Source organism: Mytilus trossulus, chromosome 10 (genome assembly GCF_036588685.1).
Source record: "Mytilus trossulus isolate FHL-02 chromosome 10, PNRI_Mtr1.1.1.hap1, whole genome shotgun sequence".
Lineage (NCBI taxonomy): Eukaryota > Metazoa > Mollusca > Bivalvia > Mytilida > Mytilidae > Mytilus > Mytilus trossulus.
The window spans coordinates 45,164,472-45,188,044 of record NC_086382.1 but is presented as its reverse complement, the minus strand read 5'-3'; the positions used below and the strand labels follow the sequence as shown (position 1 = coordinate 45,188,044).

Genomic DNA, 23,573 nt, shown 5'->3' with positions numbered 1-23,573 from the left:
TGACACATAAGAAGCATAGATGTGACTCTAACATCTGTGACCAGAGGGGTCATAGGGCATGATGGGAGACCTCGCAAACAGAGGTTATAGTTTGAAGGACCTGTGACTTTAAAAAATGTTAAAAGGGTCTTGGTAGCTGAGTAGTAGTTACTACTGTAATCACAACACTAAGGTTGTGAGTTGGAACCCTGTTGATGTAGGTGCACTCGACTCCAATCTTAATTGACTAGGATTGTCAGTTTTCCTCCACCAATAAAAACTGGCCGCCACAAAATAGCCTAAATGTGGTCCTTAAAAGTGGCGTTAAAACACTAAAAATAAAAATTGTTCAATCAAATAATCAGATTAGATTTAAACTATATTCTGCTTAAAATGACCTGGTGACCTGTTGCAGTTTTAAACATGACTTAGTGACCTTTGGCAGTATTAACCATGACGTTGTGACCTTTGGCAGTTCTAAACATGACCTCGACCCAAAGTGGGGCCTACAGAAGCCCAATATGTAGCCAAAAATGAACATTACTAAGGGAACAACCATTTAACTTCAAGGGGGTGGTTGGTTATGTTTTATGTTTTTTTCCTAAAAAACATATTCTGAATCCCAATTTTTGCGGAAAAAATATTCTGTTCCTGCAGATGAGATTTTATTTAATCTGAATCTAGATTTTCCCAATACTCTATAGTGCATTGCAAAAGGGGGGGATTCTGACTAGGAAATAACAACAACCCACCCTGCTCCACTTGAAGTTAAATGGTTGCTCCCCAATGGAGAAAATATGTGATAGACTCACACCTTCAGAGGTAGACATAGGAAAAGGTTTACACAGTAGACCAAATGTATGCATAAAGACAAAAAATGTGTAACCTAATGATATTCTATTCCATAGTTTCATATAAAATCTATTTCTATATTGTATTTAACACCCTGCTATATAAAACTAGAGCAAATGATCAAATGTTCTGAACTTTGTGATAGATCTAGAAACCAAATGTTGCTGTTATTCTTTTGAGGGTTAGGGTTGATAGAAGAGGTTAAAAGTTTTATATAAGGGATTAAGAAATTCTAACCACTATGTTCTTGTACAGACAAACTGAAAAAAGTAGCAATACTACAATAAATGTGGCCTTCTGTTTTTTTATCTAAAATTTCTTACCCTGAACACTACCAAACCATTCAGTCCTAAATACATCATACATGTATAGCAAAATATAAAGTTTATACACCTCTTATGTAATTGGTGTCTATCAAGTCCATAGATATATTAAAATATATCTGCAAAGGTCACAATCAACTTGAAAGATGAGATTTGCATATACCTTTATTATTTCTTTGGAACCAATGTAAGGTTTGCAATCATCGAATTATAGCAAATTCTATTATGCAACATATATGGTATTCCTTTTGCTTCCAAATTTTGAATACTCATGAATTTTTCATAACCAAAACTAAATATATAATCACTCTCATGCATAATAAAATTAACAATCATAAATCAATGATATTTTTCACTATGATAATTCTTCCGTATATGGTTTCATTGAAATCTCTTCATCAAGTCATACTGTGAATAACATGTTACTCCCATAATGTAACATTATTCAATTCTAAATTTTTTGAATCTAAATAATTCCTAGAACTTAGCTACGGTTTATAGATCTTTATACTGCAATCAGCTATTTTACTGTACAGATAAAGCTATACGTATAAACGTTAGCTTTATACGTCAATGACCCCAATTGACCTATAAGCCCCGCCTCCTTATTGTATTTCATCAACAACATCACGTCACGACCATGACAACGTAAAGTAACAATGGTCAAACTTTTTTGAATTTAAACTTTTGTGTCTTCAAATTGGTTATTTATATATCATGTTTATCAAATGCTATTAATTAAGTTCATTTTTCCTTTCTAATTCCTTAATACGCCAATGTCTTACCACCTGGACTACGCTCATAGGGAAATACCCCAAAATGGTACCCCAAGAGGGAAATTCCAAACACTCTTTTTAACAATTTTTGTTACATGTTTTTTTCATTTTTCATTTTTTTTTCGATTTCAGTATAAAGACAATATACGTATAGTGTCTTGAAATATGAAATTTATTTGTATTCGGCACGAAACGGGAAAATGCTCGGTAGAACCTCGCATTTTCCCGTTTCTAAGCCTCATACAAATAAATTTCATATTTCAAGACACTATACGTATATTGTCTAATTATAGAGTTGGTAGAATAATTTTAAGATTTTAAATGCTCCAACCCTTTATTGACCACCACTGCATAGCAGTTGTATTGAAAAATATAGGAGGCCTACAAAGGCTACAAGCATACATATACATCAAATAAAATTAACTAAGTTATTTACACTAAAATATCTGATAATATCCTCTCCTGCACACAAACATACACAAATATCCTTCATTATACCTACAATATTTACACTCATTCGACTTTAGTACACAAACAATCCAATTACAAGAAGTTCTCTGCACTTGCTCCTCAATTTCGTATGTGGTGCATGGGAGCTCCCACATGTGACATATAAAACAAATGAAAACGAGGAGTAATTGTGGAAAACTAGTTTTAATTAGATTGGTACACAAATATACACATATATCCATCATAATTACCTACAATATTTACAGAACACAAAAGCTTAATGAAATGAATATACAAAATGACATATTAAATAAATTTCCTAGCACTATACAATAGAGACTTTCTGTATTCGTGGTGTCCGACTAGTCCGTGGAATTGATGCTATTTTTGGAGACTGATTTGAAGTTAATGAAGGCGAAAATGATGATTGTGATGAACACTGACTAATTTTCTCAATTGAAGGATTTTTTATATGTTTTGGCACCTGATTTGGTGTTCGGTTTGGCAGTTTTGGTGTGGTATTATGCACTGAGATATGAGATGATTTATGTGAGCCGTTCTCGCCAGCATGGTCAACGGCTAAGAGTCTATCAGCTGTGTTATTAGATGATGAAGCTGCTACATAACGTACTTCTACTTGATCGTTGTCAGGTGGTTTAGGATTATTTCTGAATCTTTTTCTATGATAAAATCCACAAACTACAAGTATGACACAGAAAAATGAAGATATAGATGCACCAACAGCTATGTGAAGTACTTCAAATTTTCCTGGTTGAGGACCTGAAAATAAAATTTGAAGACTTCAGTAATAAACAAAAGCTACTCAAAAATGACTTATCGTCAAAATCAATTTTATACAGAAATAAAAAAAGAACAAAAGATCGAAATTCAGACATTATAATCACTTACTTCCAATTTTAATCACCTGGTTTGCATTTCAACAATATTTTAGGAATAAAATGGATTGTTAGTCTGTAACGATACTGTATACTGTAAATTAAAAAATTATTGCATGCATTTATTATTGCGATTTTTCATGAAAGGACAACATTGCGCCTTTAAAAAATATAAAAATTGCATAAAGATCTATGTTTCTGTCATCAAAATGTGAGTACTTTTTATTGCGATATTCACCCAGTCACATTATTCGCATTAATAAAAACCTTACAATAATTTCTGAATCTACAGTACTTTAGATCAATTTTAATGGTATGTTTTTTTTTAAATGCAGGTCAGGTAACCAATTTCTTGAAAGCCATAACTTTTCTAGAATTACTTACTAAATTTTTTTTTAGGAAAAACTGATAACTGCTGAAATCATTGGTAAACTAAGGAAAAGTTACCAGAATCAAGCTGTCATGCCTGAGCTTTGATTTCAACAAAAATGTTATAAACTCTTTTATAAAATGTTCTGGAAACTGTGAAGACCATTTAAAAAAGGGTAAGTAAATATAATATAAAAATATGTGATATCAGCATTATTTATATATAAGTGATGATTATTGTGTATTTTGGTTAGTTTGAATGTTAGTCCATATTATAAACATACAAAACTTCATTTAATGTCTAGATTATCAATAAAAGCATATCACTGACATACTTTCAATAAATTAAAAGTATGAATTCATAAACCTTCCTTGAATTATGTGCTGTTAGTTCTTTATGATAGCTATGTTTTACAGTGTTGGAAATAACACTACAAATGCAGTAAAATTATCAATTCAAAAAACACAACTGCGTCTACCGAATCACAAAAACTGTTCATCACATGAATCAACATACACTGCAATACATGCCTACAGAGAGTTTAGGGATATACTCAAGTTAAGACAAACATTTTTTTTTATTCATAAAAAGCAGCTTCACCAAATGATTAGGTATGCTATACTTATTATCAATTGAAGTACAAAAATCTTCAAAACTGAAATGGAGCTCACTTTCAATTGTTGTGACAATAAAACAAATTTCTAGTGATTTGTTCAATACAAACTTAAATCTTAACCAAACATCCAGAAAAAATTGCCTAGTTTTTAATAGATAATTGGCATATACTAAATCCATAACCTTGCATTATATATAAATGATAATGATTCCAGGGAGCTCACTGGAGTTACCATGGGACTTAAACTATATTGACAGGCTCTCGACGATTAAAGTCATATAACTCTGGAATGACTGTTCTAAAAATCATCAAAAAAGAAAGGTACTACTAAATCTTTAGGTAACTTAAAATTGTGTATTATGTTTGTAAGCATATTTGAATCAAAATACAATAATGTTTGACCCACCTAATACAGACTGCAAAGACAGTTCTTCTACAATCTCTAGACATATTTAACTAATTCATTTTTAAAATGGGTTAAGAATTAGTTATAAATATTTCAATTGTGTATCAAAATACTTGGAAGGATTCTTGAGAGCATACTTGAGTTACCATGACGTTATATATAAACTATATTGTCAAGGTCATTATTAATGAAGCCCTATAACTTTGGAATGACTGATCTAAATATCAGACAAAAGTAAAGGGTTCTTGAATATAATTGTTGTAAAAAAAATTAAAATATAAAAAAGAAGATGTGGTATGATTGCCAATGAGACAACTATCCACCAAAGACCACATATTAGAGTTATTTTATGAGATGTTGACAGATCAAATACAGACTGTAAAAACATTTCTTCTACAATCACTTGATATATTTAACTAATTCAATATAAAGAGGTTCAGTATTGGTATTAAAGATTTCAATAGAATCATTTTCATAACAGTGTGGACAACCACAATACTGATGTTGGTAATAATACTGAATCAGTTACCTTTAACTTATTTGTCATCAGCTAACGAAAAAAGTGATTTCAAGATCACACAGTCTGTCGGAGGCCTTCCACTTGATATTTAAATAGAATAAAAGAGTAAAGTACATGCAGGTGCACGAGAAGAAAAAAAGAGAAACTTTAAGTTATCAACATACAAGGTTTAGTTCTCTGCTAGTTATTCATATTATTTGATTAAAGCATTTTGAATCTATGGCGACCCAACAACTTAAATGACTAATACACATATGATATGACAAGTGGGCATTACAGACGAATGTTTACCTATTCTGACAAGGTCAATTAATAACCAGAGCATGCCAACAAATGGTCTTGTCCACCCTGTTATGAAAATGATTCTATGATTAGTACTGATTCATGATTAGTTATTACTGTTAGTACTTTGCTGATGCTAAATTGTTAGTTCTGCATTTCCTATATATACATACCTAGTTGACCTGTTACAGGGTCTATAGTTGGACCTATTAATTTATTCATATCATTCATTATTATTTAGAGGCCCATGCCAGCAGTTAGTTTGATAGATATCAGCAAACTTTCCATTACAAAAATATACAACTAATGTTCCTGCTATTTGTTTATAACACTCAATAATGTATTTGATAAAAATTGTTTATGGGATTCGATAATAAATAACTGATGGGTCAAACACTATGCTGTTTCTTTAAAAATAGAATTAAAAAAATCTTAGTATCAAGTAGACAAAAGTTTAATGGAGGATGGAATGGAAAGAATGCATAAAACAAATTGAAGATATATTGCATTTCCTATTGTCATGCATCTTGGATCATTCCATCTTACCTGTCATAACTGAGTACTTATCAGAAATAGTATAGTAAGGTAAAGAGAGTAAGAAACTCTCCCTGTACCACCTGGATGAGAGAGAGATAAAATGTAAATGGATATTATCAATGAAAATAAGGAAATATATATATATATATATACTACAGTGAAAGTAAATACTATCATGGCATGGTATTTTATTAGTTGGTATGCTCTTTAATATAGGATTTTTCTATTGTCATATAACTTTAAAAGCTCAGATGTGGAATACAACTTCCAACAAACTCTTTCAGTATTTAGATAATTTGTGATTGAGTGCTTTTTCATTCAAACTTATCTTTTTTAAACCCTATCAGAATCAAATTATTGCAAGTACAAAAATAATGCCCCCCTCTCCCATTTAAAAAAAAAAATCTAAACATCAGTTGTCTTTGAATACTTCTTTGGTGAGAGTAGGCAACTTTTTTCAAATTGAATTGACCAACTAATTTAACACCCAATGATAGTATCATATCTTTTCCTGTAATACAGATGTATAAGTAATAATTGTAAGAACTTAAATCGACACTCCTATAACAAATTATATTTTCAAAAATAATATTTGTTTATCCAAGATGCATTCCATTCTACAACTTTATTCTTCCTAACCTATGGGAATAAAATAAGTAAAAAAATCACTAAAATAAACTAGCAGTCATTTACAACCTATTATCATGCAAATCAACTATCATGTATCTAGTCAAAATAGTCAATGGCTTTTGCTTAATTCATGATACTGGTTAAATAAATATGTTAACACAGAGACAAGGAAATAACTAACAAAAAATGGCATGGGTGTCCTCAGCTTGATCTAGACATAAATCATACATAGTTTAAACATATTTAATTATAGTGGATTGGGAAACAAGTTATTGCAACTTATATTTAGGTATTATTATTTATATTTATATATATAAAGGGTGTCTTTTACATGCAAGAGATATGGCTCTCTCTTAACACAGGTCAGCCATAAATCATACTGTATGCCACTAATATTAACACCAATGTTTATTTATAGAATTATTAAACCTGTAAAAGTAAATCAAAAGCATTGTCTTATTGCTATGCTTTACAACAACAAGAAAAAGACTGGGGCTTGGACTAATGAAACTTGTGAGTATGATGTATAACAATCAGACTCAGAAATCAATCAATAAAATTACTATATGTGTTGTTTTGACCCCATATTTAGTATCAAAGTACTGAGTAAAGTTTATGACTGGTATCTTTGGTCTTACAAAATCAAATATTGAGCATAATCATGAACCCAACCACCAAAAAGGGGAGGTTAGCTCAGGTGCTCCAGAAGGTTAAGTAGATCCTGCTCAACATAGGACACCCTTTGTGTAACTCCTATAATATATGTTAATACATTATAATATACACTTACATCCCTCTTCTTCATCTGACCTATCACTATCTCCACAGTTAGGGAGTCCGTTACACTTCAGTGATTCATCTATACAGTACTTTGTTATTTTACATGTAAAACCTCGACAACCATTTTTACCAGAAGATGTCTGACTTCCTACAATTAAAAACATTTTTTTTACTTTGCATCTTAATTCTTTAGTATGAACATGTTTTCTAGTTTGTATTGACCTTGTTAAGAACTATTAGGCTCATGTATTGCTTTTCTTTTTTTTAAAGGAAGCAACTTGGTTTTTTTTAAATGTGTGAGTTGTCTAATGATGACATGTGTCACATTTGTTATAACTTTGCATTAACTCTAATATAAATATGTTTTCTAGTTTATATTGACCTTGTAAAGAACAATCATTTTTTTCAACATATTATAAGTCTTGACTTCCAAGGATGACTTGTGAAACATGTGGTCCTAGAAGAATATAGTCAGAAAAGACCTAGTGCACTAACTCTACTCTTATGTGGACATGTTTTCTGGTGTATATTAACCAGGGGGTAATGTTGAGTGCTCCAGAAGATTTAGAATATCCTGCTTTACACATGACACCCATTTTGGTACTCCTATAAAGTACATTTTACTACAATAAAATATGTTTATAAACTATATCAAGTAATTCTGCATAACACTACGGTAATTATAAGCTGAAAAAATTAAAATTTAGCTGTCGACATTAATTATGGCTATCAAGTTTAACATATAAAGCAATATACTAATACTTGCTTTAAATTCTACGTCACAAATGTAATAAAAAAAATAATAAAATGTATATCTAACCAGTCAGTGGATTTGTTTGATGAACTTCTGTCCAGGTTATTTTGAATCCTTTAGCACCTAATGCTCTACTTGACGTAACAAATCTGAAAAAAAATAAAACTCTCATTTACAAACTTTGTAGTTGTATGCATACATTCAAGATTTCAACTTGATGTGAGTTAATGAATATATTTTTATCCATAAATAAATGAAATTTTATGTCTCATATATAGTAATGGTGGACACCTTGTAAAGGAGATTTTTTGAATCCTTTAGCACCTAATGCTCTACTTGACGTAACAAATCTGAAAAAAAATAAAACTCTCATTTACAAACTTTGTAGTTGTATGCATACATTCAAGATTTCAACTTGATGTGAGTTAATGAATATATTTTTATCCATAAATAAATGAAATTTTATGTCTCATATATAGTAATGGTGGACACCTTGTAAAGGAGATTTTTATACATAAAAACTAGTTGAAAACATAATTTTATTGACTCCCAAAGTAATTTTAATGTCCAGAAAATTTGTTTACAAAATTACTATTAAATTCATAAAAATCTAAATGTTTACTTATTCAATCAAGACATGAGGGGCTATACATGTTGATGTTTTCAATAGGAAATGTCTAGGTTTAAACAACAAATAAATATACATGTTTGCTTTTGGCCTTGACAAGTCTTGTATTTTTTTTGTCTCTTTGACCCCGTTCACACTAGGACATTTTTATCGATTTAAACTAGACCGGTTAACTTTAGATCGGTTTAAGGGCTAATGTGAACGCTTTGAATCGGTCTTCAATCGGTCTAAACTAAAACACCAAAAGAGGTAGTTTAGTTTGAATCGATCTAAAGTAAACCGATCTTACTTTAAATGTGGACGCAGAGTTTGGTTTAAACTAGTACGATTAAATTGAAAATAATGTATGCGCATGTATAGTGGCAAAACTATCTCAGAGGTTTGTTGTTTAAGCTATATTTCACTGTAAAAAGACTAAAATATGTTGTCTTCGCCGTAGCATATATAGATTTGCGAAATCTGTGTTTTCTTTACTTATTTTGATTTATTTACTTTGCATGAACCGCAGTATTTCCGGCGTCGTTTTGTAACTTCGTTGCTCCAGATATATTTTTCAAAATTAAAGAAACTTCAATAACACCAGTATCAAAATTTTAACTTGTGATTTAAAAGAAACAATAACTTTATCGAATTTGTTTTTCAAGTGTGTGCATCAGTGTATCAACACATGAATTTGATAAATCAGTTCTATTCATACACAATGTTTACAGTTTTCCGGGTAAAAAGGTTAGATCGATTGCATTTTTAATTGTAGTGTGAACGCAGTGGTTCAGATTAGACCGATAGAGATCGTTATGATTAAAGATAATGTGAACACTAACTGGTTTTATTTAGATCGATTCAAATTAAATCGATAAAAAAAAATGCTAGTGTGAACGGGGTCTTAGACACATTCCCCATTTCCATTCTCATTTTTTATCATAAGCAACAATAAACTGCCATAAATACAAATCTTACTCTAATTTTAGATATTCCCCAATAGAAAGAAAGAACTGGTTTTCCTGTTTTCCACATAATTCTTTCCCTGGTTGGTGAAGATCTTGGTAAACTCTCATTACAGCATTCTTACAGCCAGCACCTTCTTGCTCTGTAAATCATACAGTATTGTTACTGTCCAATCATTTATTTCCGTGGATACATTTTCAGGAATTGAGGAAGTCTTGTATTTTTGAGAATATTTGAATTCAAGGATTTGATTAAGTCTATATAATAAACATATACTGTGATTTCATTTATTTTTTGTGGTATCAACTTTCATGGATTGCGGAAAAAACTTGCATTTTTGTGGATATTTGTTTTTGTGGTTTTGCCAATCTCTGCTTATAGAAAATTTGTGTTTTGTTGAACATTTTAATTTGTGGTTCACCTGTAAACACGAAACCAACGAAAATTGGTATCCAACAAATAATAAGGAATCTACAGTAGATAATTTGTACTTCTTTGAACATCTAAATTTGTTGTTCTGCTATACCCCAAAAATCCATGAAATACGGTATCTCACAAGTAATATTGAATCCAGAGTGAAAAAAAAATAAAAAAAAATAAAAAAATAAAAAAGGAATGCAACATGATTCAAACACTTATTGCGAAACCTATCATAGTTTTCCACAGCTTCACCTGCAAGTTACCTGTCCATTTAAACTTTTGTAAGTTCTATTGTCCCATCTAACAAATACAACAGGTATTGTTCTCTGTATAGTTTATTCAATGGGACCTTTAAATTTCTTGCAAGAGAAATCTATCACTCACTGATTAATTTACCTGAACAAAAAATTGAACTGTCAATGATGGAAATACATGTACAAATAATTAATTATAAAACTGCATGTGATGTTGTATTTATTCAATCAATAATACATTTTCAATTTGTTTGATATAAACACTGATTTAAAAAATTAAAAGTTTATTTCTGATCAAATTACAACATTTTACCTATTAAAATTTGCTTGTTTTAGTCTGTTCACAAATAAAACCTTAAAATGATAATGTTTAAATAAAGGTCTTCATGAATGTATAATCTTAATAACTGAAGAACCATGAAAAACATGCACATTCTTTGAAACATAAATGCATGCAGTACTTAAAAAAAAAATCAGAAATAAACTTTATAATTTAATCAGTACTTATATTGAACAGATTGAATATATATTATTGATATAGAATAAATACTGTATCACTTGCAGTTTATGTGAGTTTATACATGTATTTCAATCAACAAAGAAGATATTTTTTTGGTCAGGCAAATTAATCAATGAGTGATAGATTTTTCCTAGAAGAAATTTAATTGTCCAAGTGAATAAACTACACAGAGAACAATAGCTATTGTATTGATTCAATGGGACAGGTAAACTTGCAAAAGTTTAAATACCTTGGTAAAGAGCAGACGACTCTGTGGAAAACTTTCATTTGGTTCGCTATAACAGCTTAGAACCAATCAAATCTAACTTACAGTCGTGAGGAGCGAAATTGATATTCAAATCAATAAAAATCTTGTTTTATATATTGCAGACACTAATTACAGGATTTAATAACTTTTACAATGTAATTATGATAGATATTTCATATTCAAGTCAAAATTCTTTTATTCTTAGTGTGCCTGATAATAATTAGGTTTTCAATTTTCGAACATTTCTTGTAAAGAAGGAAGTCAATTATCAGTACAGGATAATACAATTGTTTTCCACTATACTTGCTTTACACAAACAACCTTCCTTTAGCCATAGGATAAAATTTAATCATTTCATCAGCTTTTCTTTTTTTTAAATGAATTCATATGGCAACATGTAAAATTTAGCTTATGTAACCACTGAAATATATTTAAAGAATTACATTACGGGACCTAGCAGTCGAGTGGTCTAAGAAGTTACTACTGTAATCACTAGCCAGTCAACACAGAGGTTGTGAGTGCGAATCCCCCTAGTGCAGGTGCACTGGACTCCAATCTTAATGAACTAGGATAATCAGTTGTCCTATTTAAGGTTAGTGGTTTTCTCCAGGCACTCTGACTTCCTCCACAAATAAAAACTAGCCCCCCCCAAAAATAGCCCTAAAATGGAGCTTAAAAGTGGCGTTATACCACAGAAATCAAATTAAATCATCTGTACGCAATGACAGATGTAGAATTCAAATCTAAAAGGGATTGTAAGTATAATCTTTATTACACAACACTTGCTTCATACTAACAAAATTTCTCTAACTATGAGCTGGACTACTATATCAATTGGCAATCATACCACATCTTCTTATTTCTAATTATCTATCTTATTTCAATTTACAGGTTCACCAAATCAGATCTCTATGTTACATGTCATAAAAAAAACTAGTTTCATATAAATTGTAAAAAAAATATACTTGAAGACAATCTAATACATTGTTGTTTAATGTGCGTATTGTTATGCGTTTACTTTTCTACATTGGTTAGAGGTATAGGGGGAGGGTTGAGATCTCACAAACATGTTTAACCCCGCCGCATTTTTGCGCCTGTCCCAAGTCAGGAGCCTCTGGCCTTTGTTAGTCTTGTATTATTTTAATTTTAGTTTCTTGTGTACAATTTGGAAATTAGTATGGCGTTCATTATCACTGAACTAGTATATATTTGTTTAGGGGCCAGCTGAAGGACACCTCCGGGTGCGGGAATTTCTCACTACATTGAAGACCTGTTGGTGACCTTCTGCTGTTGTTTTTTTATTTGGTCGGGTTGTTGTCTCTTTGACACATTCCCCGTTTCCATTCTCAATTTTATTGTTAATCTAAAGTAATGTGCTCACCTTTTCCCTCTACATGGAAGTCTTCAAATATAACTAATATATTGTTTTTTCTATGACTGGCTTTAATTATCCACTGACAAAATGAGTAACTTTTATATTTCTCTGGTGAACCTGGACTCTTTATCAATCCTCCTCCACCAAAGGAAGTAATATTTTCACCACATTCTGAAAAGTAATCAAGTTCAAACATACATGATATAAACGTGTTTTGGGGCCCTTTATAGCTTGTTATTCGGTGTGTGCCAAGGCTCTGTGTTGAAGGCCGTACATTGACCTATAATGGTTTACTTTTTTAAAATTGTTATTTGGATGGAGAGTTGTCTCATTGGCACTCACACCACATCTTCCTTAGTCTATCTATATATGATACATGTAATACTATATAATTTAGTTTCTTTTATATGTTTCTGAGTTTAGTATGACATTCATATGTAATAGATGTGCTTTGATGTGCCTGATTAATTCCCCTTAATTTGGACAGATTAATTATTTAGTATTTAAATGTTTATTTTAAGTTAAATTTGATTTAAATATAGTAGGATAAAAGTAATGGATGTTAATTTAACTGTTTTAGTATTTAACTTTTGATATTTTTATAATATTTTAAGAATATTCATTTATTTAACTTTTCTTCAGTACCTTTTATGTTAAAGTTCTCCTGATTAATGACAAGTTTAGGATATCATTTGATATTCAGTCGGAGTCGGCCTTGCACAGGCCTCCAAATACTCGCCGGAACTAATATTAGTACTAATCGAGTCTACTGTCTAGAGTTAGCCACCACTTCGGTGCAGTTCGCCAGAGTTAGTCACCCCTTTTTGGTGCAATTTACCACTTTAAAACACAACGCGAAGCAAATTTACCTTATTTTATATTTAAGACTAACTCTGGGAACACTCTATTTTTCATTTTACATTTGAAATTACTTTATTTTTGAACTCCATTTTAGAAAGTTTTCTGACTCCTGTTTATTTCCGACTTTGTTTAAATTCATGCAATTATTGTACATTTATGAATAAAATTATAGTTTCATTTGATTCATTGTCTGTTGTTCAGCCATAATCTGATATCAGGTATCCCAATGGTCGAATAGGGGCGAAGTACTGGCCGCTACACGTCCCGGGAGGTGTCGTCACCGACCCCCTCCGTTACACATAACTACTGAACTAGTACACATTTTTGTTAAGGGGCCAGCTGAAGCACACCTCCAGGTGCCAGATTTTCTTGCTGTATTGAAAACCCATTGGTGGCCTTCGACTGTTTTCTGCTCTTTGGTCGGGTTGTTGTCTCTTTGACACATTCATCATTTCCAATCTCAATTTTATACAAACCGTTTGTTGTTACTTTTTAATTTCAGACTACTGGTATTGATAAAAATATGGAATTCTTTTTTAATATTGGTAGTGGTTGGTGTAGTTTGCTCTTACTAAATTGTTTGGTAGTTGTTAGTCTCTCTCTGGTGTTAGATATTTTTGGTTGTGTTTGGTAGATGTCTAATTTATCTTGTAGTGGTTGGTGCATTTTGTTCAATAGCTTAATACTTTTAGTGGTTGCTGTTTGCTATAGTGTTCAGAACTTTTACTTTTATACTATTGCAGTTAGCTCACATGCCATTGTTTATGCTTGAACTCTTAATCACTTCCATGATTTTGTATAATCTGGTGACAATTTTTCTAGGTTAAAAACATTACTTCATGTTATTAGCTCTAAAAACTGCCAATGTTAATTTTAGTTACCTTGAAGTGAATACGGTAAATAAAAAGAAAGTTGTATTTTACCAGGGTTTAAATTTTAATGACCATAAGTCAAAGATAATTTCCATTTCTTGAAATTACAAAATCTAATTATTTACAATCACTTACTTCTCAATCTGGTATTTAAAAATTCAAATTTTGCTTGAAATCCTGCATGTCTACTACCAATTCTGCTATTGAAGACTACTCTCACTTCTTGTCCTAATGCCCCAACTATTGGTCCAGGAAATTGTGTACCACAGTATGTGTTTATTCTTGTATAATTTCCTTTTAAATCATGCTGGTCTACCAAAATATTGTCTGAACTATGACACCTAGTAAAAAATTAATAAACCAAGTTTGTTGAAGAAATACACATGATTATTTTCAATCGTCCATGTTTAAATTAAGGGGGCTCGCGGGTCTAAATCAAAATTTTTATTTAATATAGGATTTCTCTATATTTTTCTATAAACGAACTTTATCTTATACTCAATAGAAAAATGAAATAAAAAAATGGGGTCACCGTTCATTTACGCTCACAATCTGCCATCAAGAGAAGCATGCATTTTTGTTAATGTCCTTTTTTTCTGTTGAACTAATAGGAGAAATATCGGTAATATCGAAATAAAAAAAGAACTAAATTACAGAAATCGCTTAAATTTTACAATTATTTAGTTTATGTACAGCTTATTCGAAAACAAAAGTAATAAATATAGGTCACCGATGAGTTAAAAAAGATATTTCAATTTTAAAGCCAAAAAATGGCATTTTTGCACCAAAGGGAGATAATTTTGAGCTTTTTCAATAATATCAATATTTTAAAAGTCACCTGGGGCCAACACGAATTGTTTTTTTTTAATGATTTTTGGATCTTATGATAAAGTAACAACTACTAAAGGTAATAAATAAAATTTGTAATGAAAAATTAAAGTTTATTTTTTTTTCGGAAAATCTTATACCCCCGAGCCTCCTTAAAACATATTTTTGTAGTAATATCCTGTACTTGTTTTTATTACCATTTCATACCAAAATACAAGTTTAATGCAATCAAGAAAAATTGTACCCACTGATATAAATGAATTCCCAGTATGAAGTATAATTCTTAACTGTTGTAAATTATTCTGAAGCATTAAAACATCAAAACTTTTGTGTGTGCATCTAAGATAGATCACCCCTAGTTTTTGGTGGGGTTTATATTGCCCGGTTTTTAGTTTTCTATGTTGTGTTTTGTATACTGTTGTCTGTCTTTTGGTCTTTTTCTTTTTTTTTGTCATGGCAATGTCAGATTATTTGTTGACTGATGAGTTTGAAAGTCTCTCTGGTATCTTCACCTCTCTTCTTTATGATGTAATTTTGCACAGAAAAAAATCAGTCTTAATTTTAGTTTGATTGGAAAGTAAGAAACTTACGGCCCTCTGGTTCTTCCCAAATCAAAGGCATGGAATGAAATAAGAAGTCTTTCTGATACAGCAGGACGGAATATGTATTCACATTTAGTATTGTCTGGATATTCTTGAGGATAATATGGTGAATTAAATGTTCCCTCTTTATAGCTTCGACTGATATACAGAAATATACACTTCCCATCCTCGGGACTATGACCAGATATTCCAAAATCTGTAAGGAAATAAAACTAAACAAGTTATACACACAGTATCTTTAAAACATTTTATTTATTAAGTGGTATATGAGTTATGTGCTGAAAAAACAAGACCAATGTAATTGTATGATACTGATTTCTGTTTGCATGGAATATATTTCTTGAACAACCATCATCAGGTTTGCTAGTAACCAAAGGTTTAGAAAATCTGAATGCCATCACTATCAAATTTATTTCAAACTAAACACAACCTGTATCACCTTAAAGGAGTAAGTCCGGTAAGGGCTGATTTTGGCCTCAAATTTCAGGTTCATAAAAGAAAGATTTTGTGCACTTTTTAAACACTAAAGTATCTATTTTAATTGATTCAATTAGTTTATGTGAAAGAAATTAACTGATTTAGTCATTAAAAACGCTCTGATTCAAGCTTATATATGAAAAAAATATCAAATATGCCAAAAAACGTCACTTTTCAGATGGTTTTTGTCAAAAATGAAAGTGGCCGCATCCGTGTTCATCCTCAACCTTAATATATGTTATGTATTATCATCAAATACAACTTACATTTCAATATTATGAATGAACACCAATGCGGCCACTTTTATTTAAGACGGAAACCGTCTTAAATTGAACAAAAATGTTAAAATTGTGAAGATTTCATTTATATGTACATTGTATTGTCAAAAACAGCCTATATTTATGTAGCAGAAGCATTCTACTTTCCAGTATATAGCTAAAAATTTACAGTTTCACAATTTTGTAAAACTGCTTTTTTTTAGGCCAAAAAGAGGTCTTACTGAACCTACTCCTTTTACAATATTTTCCTGTCAATAGTGGCAGTTACATAACACATAAAACAACACAATTTATGGACTAAATAATATTTGTTAGTTAAATTAAATATATAAAATAACTTTATTATTGTATTATTCTCTGTATGAATTGTCTCTGTAATAATTGCTACAGAGTTTGATAAATAGTCCACATTATTCATATAGAAAAAAATCCCATTTTTACAAATGAAAAAGTAACTAATAAGCTAGACAGACACAAGCAAATAGTTTACATTTTAAAACATTCAAGAAATATGCAGTGATAGAAAAAAAAAGCTGGTGCCAATTAGCATATTGAAAAATAGTGAACTTTTGATATATTTTTTAGAAAATGCAGTTAAAGCCCATTGAAACAATTTCTGCAACTGCTTTGTTAACTGTCCTCCTTATTACACCACCAAGATATGGTTAATTTAAGATGCAGAAATATTTAAGATAAGTGCAAGTTTACTATATTAATTTTCAAGTTGTTTTCTTTTGTCAAACCACACAAACCATTGTGTTGTTCACTTCAATAATGCCTTTATACAGAAATGCGCCAGAACTTGCTGCTTTTAAGTTATAAAAGCCTAAATCGCATATGGATTTATTTTTGAAATGGATTGGGTTTCTAAAATTACCACATGGCTCTTAGGAGGTATAGTTGAAACCAATTAATCCAAACAAAATCATATTTATCATTGTTTGTGTAAAATCCCAAGACAAAAACACTGAATAAAAAAAAATCTATTCTATGCTGAATCTTAAAGATTTCATTTCTATATTAAACCAAAATAAGTTAATTGAACAAGCACTCATTTTGAAATGTAAGAAAAATCATATCTTTAAAATTTACTGAATACCCCCCCCCCCCTTTTCCCATCCCCCTTTTTCTCTTAAATCTAAACTTAAATGGTGAGCTTCACTATTGGTATTGAGAAAAATAAATATAAGATAGGAGGGTTATTTAGTAACCACAAGATTGGGACGTGTTCTCATTAATGTAATATAAGTATTAAGATTTTTAATATAAGAGTATTGAAGTAAAAAGGATATCTATTACAATGTATAACCAAGCAAAACAGTTATCTACAAAAAACTTGAAAGCACAAACAGGCCATACATTAATCTTATTCAAGAGCAACAGAAAAATGACAAAATCTGTTAAACAGGCCTTAACTGTAAAAAAACTAAATTCTTTTGATAAAATTCAACAAATGTAAAAATATTTTTCACTGAATATTTCCGTTGACATTTATTCTGACAAACAACATTATAGGACACCACTTCCCTTTTTTAATGACAACAGTGTCAGCAGTGCGCTGCATATTTCCTGAAATGTATTATATAAACTAAGCGTTTAATTTGATTTTAAAACACAGATGATCCATAGGAAAAGTTTTTGGGCCTACCCTCCCATTTGTGCAAGTTAAGGGAAGTATCTGATACAGGGAATGTACATTAAAATTGTGTATAATATAGAGTACACAGTTTTTATGATATAGTAAAATAGTAGAGCATACAAAAACAAATTAGAAAGAATAATTACGCCATATATTTTTTTATCTCCAGGATTTTGATTGATTGATAGTGAAAAATGATGAACACATTGAGTGAACACTCATATCATGGTAAAATGTTCTTATCATTTTCAAATATAACTATACTATTTATAAAAGCTTCTACATTTTACACTTTACAAGAAAGTAACAGATCAAAGCAAATTGTGTGATTCATTAAAATTTCACCAAGGATATACAAGCATAGTTACATTCTTTTTGCAAAACATGGTAATAAATAAATCAAAGATAAATAAATACCTGTAATAAACTGATATGTGGAAGAAAACCCTCGACTGCTCCTAGATTTATGTGTGTCAAGGGTCAAAATCATTCGGGAATCTTCACTTGTAAGATTAGGAGGCAGTAAGGACCCACAGAATCTCTCATCAAAAGCACCAACTCCTAGAGTGCCTTTAAGGTTGACTTCTAAATAACCTTCATAACAGCTCCAATAGAGTACAAGATGATAGATTTATAAGTATAGTGGGCACAAACATGTGCATACACACATCAATAGAGTACAAGATGATAGATTTATAAGTATAGTGGGCACAAACATGTGCATACACACATCAATACAATATAAACACACACAGAATAACATAGTAGTAATATAATCCTGATTATTTCTGTCCACATTTATACTACTATATTTTTCTTGCAAGTGCAACATAATGGGTCCTTCATTAGGAGCAGGAACTGCTACCCCTTCCAGAGCACTCAAGTTCACCCTTGATTTGTTTTGTGGGGTAATGTAGCTTAGTTCTTTAGTTTTTTGTGTAATATTTTATTAGAGTTTTGTTTTTTCCTCAATTTTACTTTTTTTTTTGATTGACCCTTAGTAATTTTTATCGCTTTTTTCTCATTGTTCTCCATTGCTTTTACACTTTTTAATTTCAATTTGCTTTTATACATTTCAACGTAAAAATGCCTATCTATTTACATTCTCTTATCTAATTATAAGATATGACTCAACTAAAAGATCTTATTTTCCCTTGAATTCTTACTTTAGAAATTTTTTTAGAAATCCTGAATATAGAAAAATATTGTCCACACAATTGAATACTTACTATGGCATTTGACCAGGAACTTCAAAATCTTTAAAAGATATCGATACTTTTTCTAGAACTTTCCTGTTTCTCATACCGTCTAGGTAGTAATTACAGGTAACATTTGGAGGTACATCTGACGGGTATCCAGGTGACGTCAATGTACCGAAGGAACGTTTTTTACTACTGATCCTCACATCACATGCTGCAACATTGAAAATTATATTTGTATTACTCGATTATTCAAAAGCATCATTAGTTTACAAGATGCTACACATGATCCATTCAGCTAGGCGCCTTTCATACCTTTTTTTTAAAAGCTTAAAGATTTTACAACAACACAGTCTATGTTTATACTTTGCCTTGGTGATACAAAGTAAACAACTAAACAATATAAAAAAGAAGATGTGGTATTATTGCCAATGAGACAACTATCCACAAAAGACCAAAATGACACAAAACATTAACAACTACAGGTAACCCTACGGCCTTCAACAATGAGCAAAGCCCATACCACATAGTCAGCTATAAAAGACCCCGATAAGACAATGTAAAACAAGCCACTTTACAATCACCTCATAGAAATGTAACAGTAATAGGTTTACTGAAATCCCTTTATTTTGACTCTATTGGATAAACTTGTCTCATTTAAAATTATTCCACTTCTGTTTATTCTATATTAATCTGTAAAACAATTTTCGCAAAGGTTTGGATAGCCACAAAACAAGGTTCAACCCTTATTTTTTGTAAAAAATGTCCTGTACCAAGTCAGGAATATGACAGTGTGTGTGTATGCATGTTGCATTGTTGTTTGTTGCACCGACTGTGTTCTGTAATTTCGTTGTTTTCCTCTTTTAGTTGATGTGTTTCCCTCTGTTTTAGTTTGTAACCTGGATTTGTTTAATCTCAATCGTTTAATGACTTTTGAACAGCACTAAACTAATAGGTCCAAGACCACAATTGTCGTCCCTTGATTTTTGTTGTTCACGAATATAGTCCCTAGTGTTAACAGTGGGTTACTTGCCATTAATTTTTATACCCCTTTCAAATTTATTTTTCCATGTTTAATGCCTCAAATTGTAAGTAGGGGGTGAAATTACACTGTAAATAATTTTGGTCCAGAATTTTACAGGAAAGCAGTGATTTGGTCCAGCTGAAAAAGGTTTAAAATAAGCACTTCAGAAGTTGTCAAAAGATTTCAAGACACCCTAAACACAAAATTGTCCATATTTTGAGTTAGAGACGATGAAGTTTTCTATAATTTTGATATAATTGGTCCCAAAAGTAGTACAACACACTGTAAAAATTTCATTGAGAAAGCGCAGGTGGGATTTTTTTAATTTTCATTTATGTTCTAAAAGAAATGCACTACAAATAAATTGTGGTCTCGGACCTAATGTTGACTTTATTAAACAGTAAGTGTATGTCAGTATATTTACTTATTCTGGTAGTTTAAAAGTAACAAATGCACTTTATGTTTACCTGTTCCTTTTATATGCTGAATGTGGTCACCACCAGCTCTTGAAAAGGCTGAAATAATAAAAATAGAAAAATAAACACACTTGTAAATGACTCTTAATCTGTTTAAAATATTCCAGAAATATAACAACAGGTCAAATACAGACAAAGAAACATTTAAGAATTTCTTACCATTAGGACTCAAATTTTTCCAGTATAGTTTTAACCATGTTTATTCAAAAGGCTAACTAAAAAGATAATGTCAACAAACTTAAAGGCAGATGTGAACTGACATATCATTTGGCTATCTTAACAAACTTTAACTCATATAATAAAATTTTAAATGTTTTGAAAAATGCATTTCTATTTGCAATACAACTTTAAAAACAAATGACTGCTCTATTATCAAGCATCACCTTGAAATGATTGCAGGTTTTGAAAATATAAGACACCTGCAGAATGGGAACACATGTGTTTGCATTTCTCAAAAAAGTTTCATGTAGGAATTCTGTCTGAAACACCTGAAATGTTTCAGACAGCATTGTAGTAAAGTATCCAAACAACATGATCTGCTGTTCAGAAAATTATTCTCAGAAATAATCTAAATTTTACATTAAAAAAATGTCTTGTGTCCCATAAACACATATTCAGTGGTTGGCAGGTAGCATTGATAATAGATTTGAACATCAGAAGTTTTTCTTACCTGGTTTTACAAACTTGTCACTAAATTCAAAAGAAATATTGAATCCTCTTCTATTATATAAAAAGTCAGCGTCTCCTTCTAAATTATCAGCATTGAGTGAGTCTATTCTCCCACTCTGAGTTCTAAATATTATAGATAAGTAATTTTCAGAGGAATAAATCACAACGTCTTTATAATTTCCACAAAATCTTCCTATTACTTCTCCCTTTGAACTTCCTCCATCATGGATCAACACATAATCAATAGGACAGCTGTAACAAAAATTATAAAATATGAAAATGCGACCAAAATTTTCATAAGTGCATAACAATTTCATGGTACATATTTTTTTAATGAGGCTGTAAAACAATGGAACCCAAAACATGTCACATGGTTTGGTATGACAAGAAGTTATGACTTGTATATAGTTACTGAGGAAAATTGGACAGAAAAGAGTCACAGACAAACAGATCCAAGACTGATTAAAGAACCAACAGAGGGAAACTAGTACCGTATAGCGGGTTGTTTTCACAGGATGTAAATTTTCGCTTATTAACTCGGATAGAACAATATCGCAAAAATAAATTCCATCAATTTAAAAGTGCACATGCAAAGGAATTGATAAAAGTTTTGAATCCGCCAAAATAGTAACTGCCAGAATATTCAATGAAAATCTCGAAAATTTACAGCTGAAAATAACCCACTATACGTTATGTCCTCATTCTGATTGCTTGTTGATGTTAAATGCCACTTGCAGCACTTTTGGATATATCATCATGGTGGCCAGGTTTTATTGGTGGAGAAAGTATTGGGAAAATCAGAGATAACAGCCTAGAGATAACTGTAGATGAAGTACTAAGGTCCTTTGGCCATTGATCCTCATTTAGAGGTACCGGTACTAGGTATAGTAATAATATTTTCTATACTTTTAAAAATTAGTCAGTTGGTGAGAATCTCAAATTCTTTATAACAATGAAAGGAATGTTATAAATGTTTTATTTTTATTTACACACTGACACAATCCATTCCCCAATAAACCATTTACTTGGCTTACAAATGAGATTCACTAATTAGTACTAAAACATAAATAACATGACTATTTAAACTATAAGTACAACCAAACCAATTTACGAATTGTCACTTAATTGTACGATGATATTATTTTCTCAGTCTTGCATGTATAAAAGCTATTAGAACCCATTGATTGTTTAGTACAAGTTCTTTAACATCTATTTGAATTACCAATTTAAAGCCATATGCATTACATGCAGTTTCAGATTTAGTCTTTTTTTTTTTTTCCCCTAATGAAGAACTCAACAATCTGTGAAAGGTTTATGATCGTAATTTAACCACCTCGACATTGTCTTTCATAAAATAATCTTTGGTTTGTATGTTTGATGTCATTAGCATGAGATAATGAAGTCAAAATTTCATCCCTTATAAGGCCATTATTGCATCATTAGTGCCTGTTGTGCCTCGCTGGAACTATTTTAATTGTTAATTTTCAGATCAAAAATCGTTTGAAGTTTGTGTGTATTAGGTTTAATCACATGATAAAGTGAATGATTTAGGGACATTAAATGTCACGTCTTGTGTAGCATGATAGATAATAACAACTGACATTTATAATAAGTCTGGTAAAAGATATCTTTCGTTTGATGCAAAAGTGAAATATCTGTCACACAGATTTTTTTATATGGAAGTCCTACTCACTATTTCAATAAGTAGGCACAAATTGTGTAACACCTTATCTAGATGGAAAAGATACAAATTTAATTATTTTGTGATGAAAATTAGTCTGTTATATTGATGGTTGTACTTTAAAAATTAACCAACATTTAGTCCATTAATTCAAATATTTTTTAAAAAAGATATCAAGGCTACAATTAAAAACCAAAAGCTGAAGAAAGACAGCAACCAAACAATAATGAGCAGACAGATAACATCCAGAAAACTAAGGATTAAGGACCAGAAACTAGGGATGCTCAATAATGGTTAGTAGTTCCTGCACCACTAGTTGCAACCTTTCTGTTGCTCATTTCAAGAAGAACAAAAAAGTGATAATTAACTCAGAACTGCTACAATTTGTTAGAAAAACTAAAAACAAT

General features: G+C 30.8%; 1 protein-coding gene across 6 annotated transcripts in view; it reads right to left on the bottom strand.

The window, feature by feature from the left end:
* Window positions 1-2,223: 2,223 nt before the first annotated feature.
* The window catches only part of LOC134687439 (cubilin-like), a 111,811-nt gene continuing 90,461 nt past the window's right edge, over window positions 2,224-23,573 (bottom strand). For 4 of the 6 annotated variants that reach the window (XM_063547740.1, XM_063547741.1, XM_063547742.1 and 1 more), the window contains 12 exons: window positions 21,487-21,737; window positions 20,808-20,855; window positions 19,347-19,530; window positions 18,535-18,722; window positions 15,712-15,919; window positions 14,429-14,634; window positions 12,567-12,731; window positions 9,757-9,886; window positions 8,238-8,320; window positions 7,428-7,565; window positions 5,644-5,676; window positions 2,224-3,160 (listed from right to left, as the gene is read on the bottom strand). In XM_063547740.1, coding sequence (XP_063403810.1) covers window positions 2,706-3,160; window positions 5,644-5,676; window positions 7,428-7,565; window positions 8,238-8,320; window positions 9,757-9,886; window positions 12,567-12,731; window positions 14,429-14,634; window positions 15,712-15,919; window positions 18,535-18,722; window positions 19,347-19,530; window positions 20,808-20,855; window positions 21,487-21,737 — 2,089 coding nt within the window. In that variant the 3' untranslated portion in view covers window positions 2,224-2,705. Of the gene's footprint in view, window positions 3,161-5,643; window positions 5,677-6,016; window positions 6,088-7,427; window positions 7,566-8,237; window positions 8,321-9,756; window positions 9,887-12,566; window positions 12,732-14,428; window positions 14,635-15,711; window positions 15,920-18,534; window positions 18,723-19,346; window positions 19,531-20,807; window positions 20,856-21,486; window positions 21,738-23,573 lie in introns of all 6 variants that reach the window. The other 2 variants (XM_063547744.1, XM_063547743.1) reach the window with 2 other exon arrangements.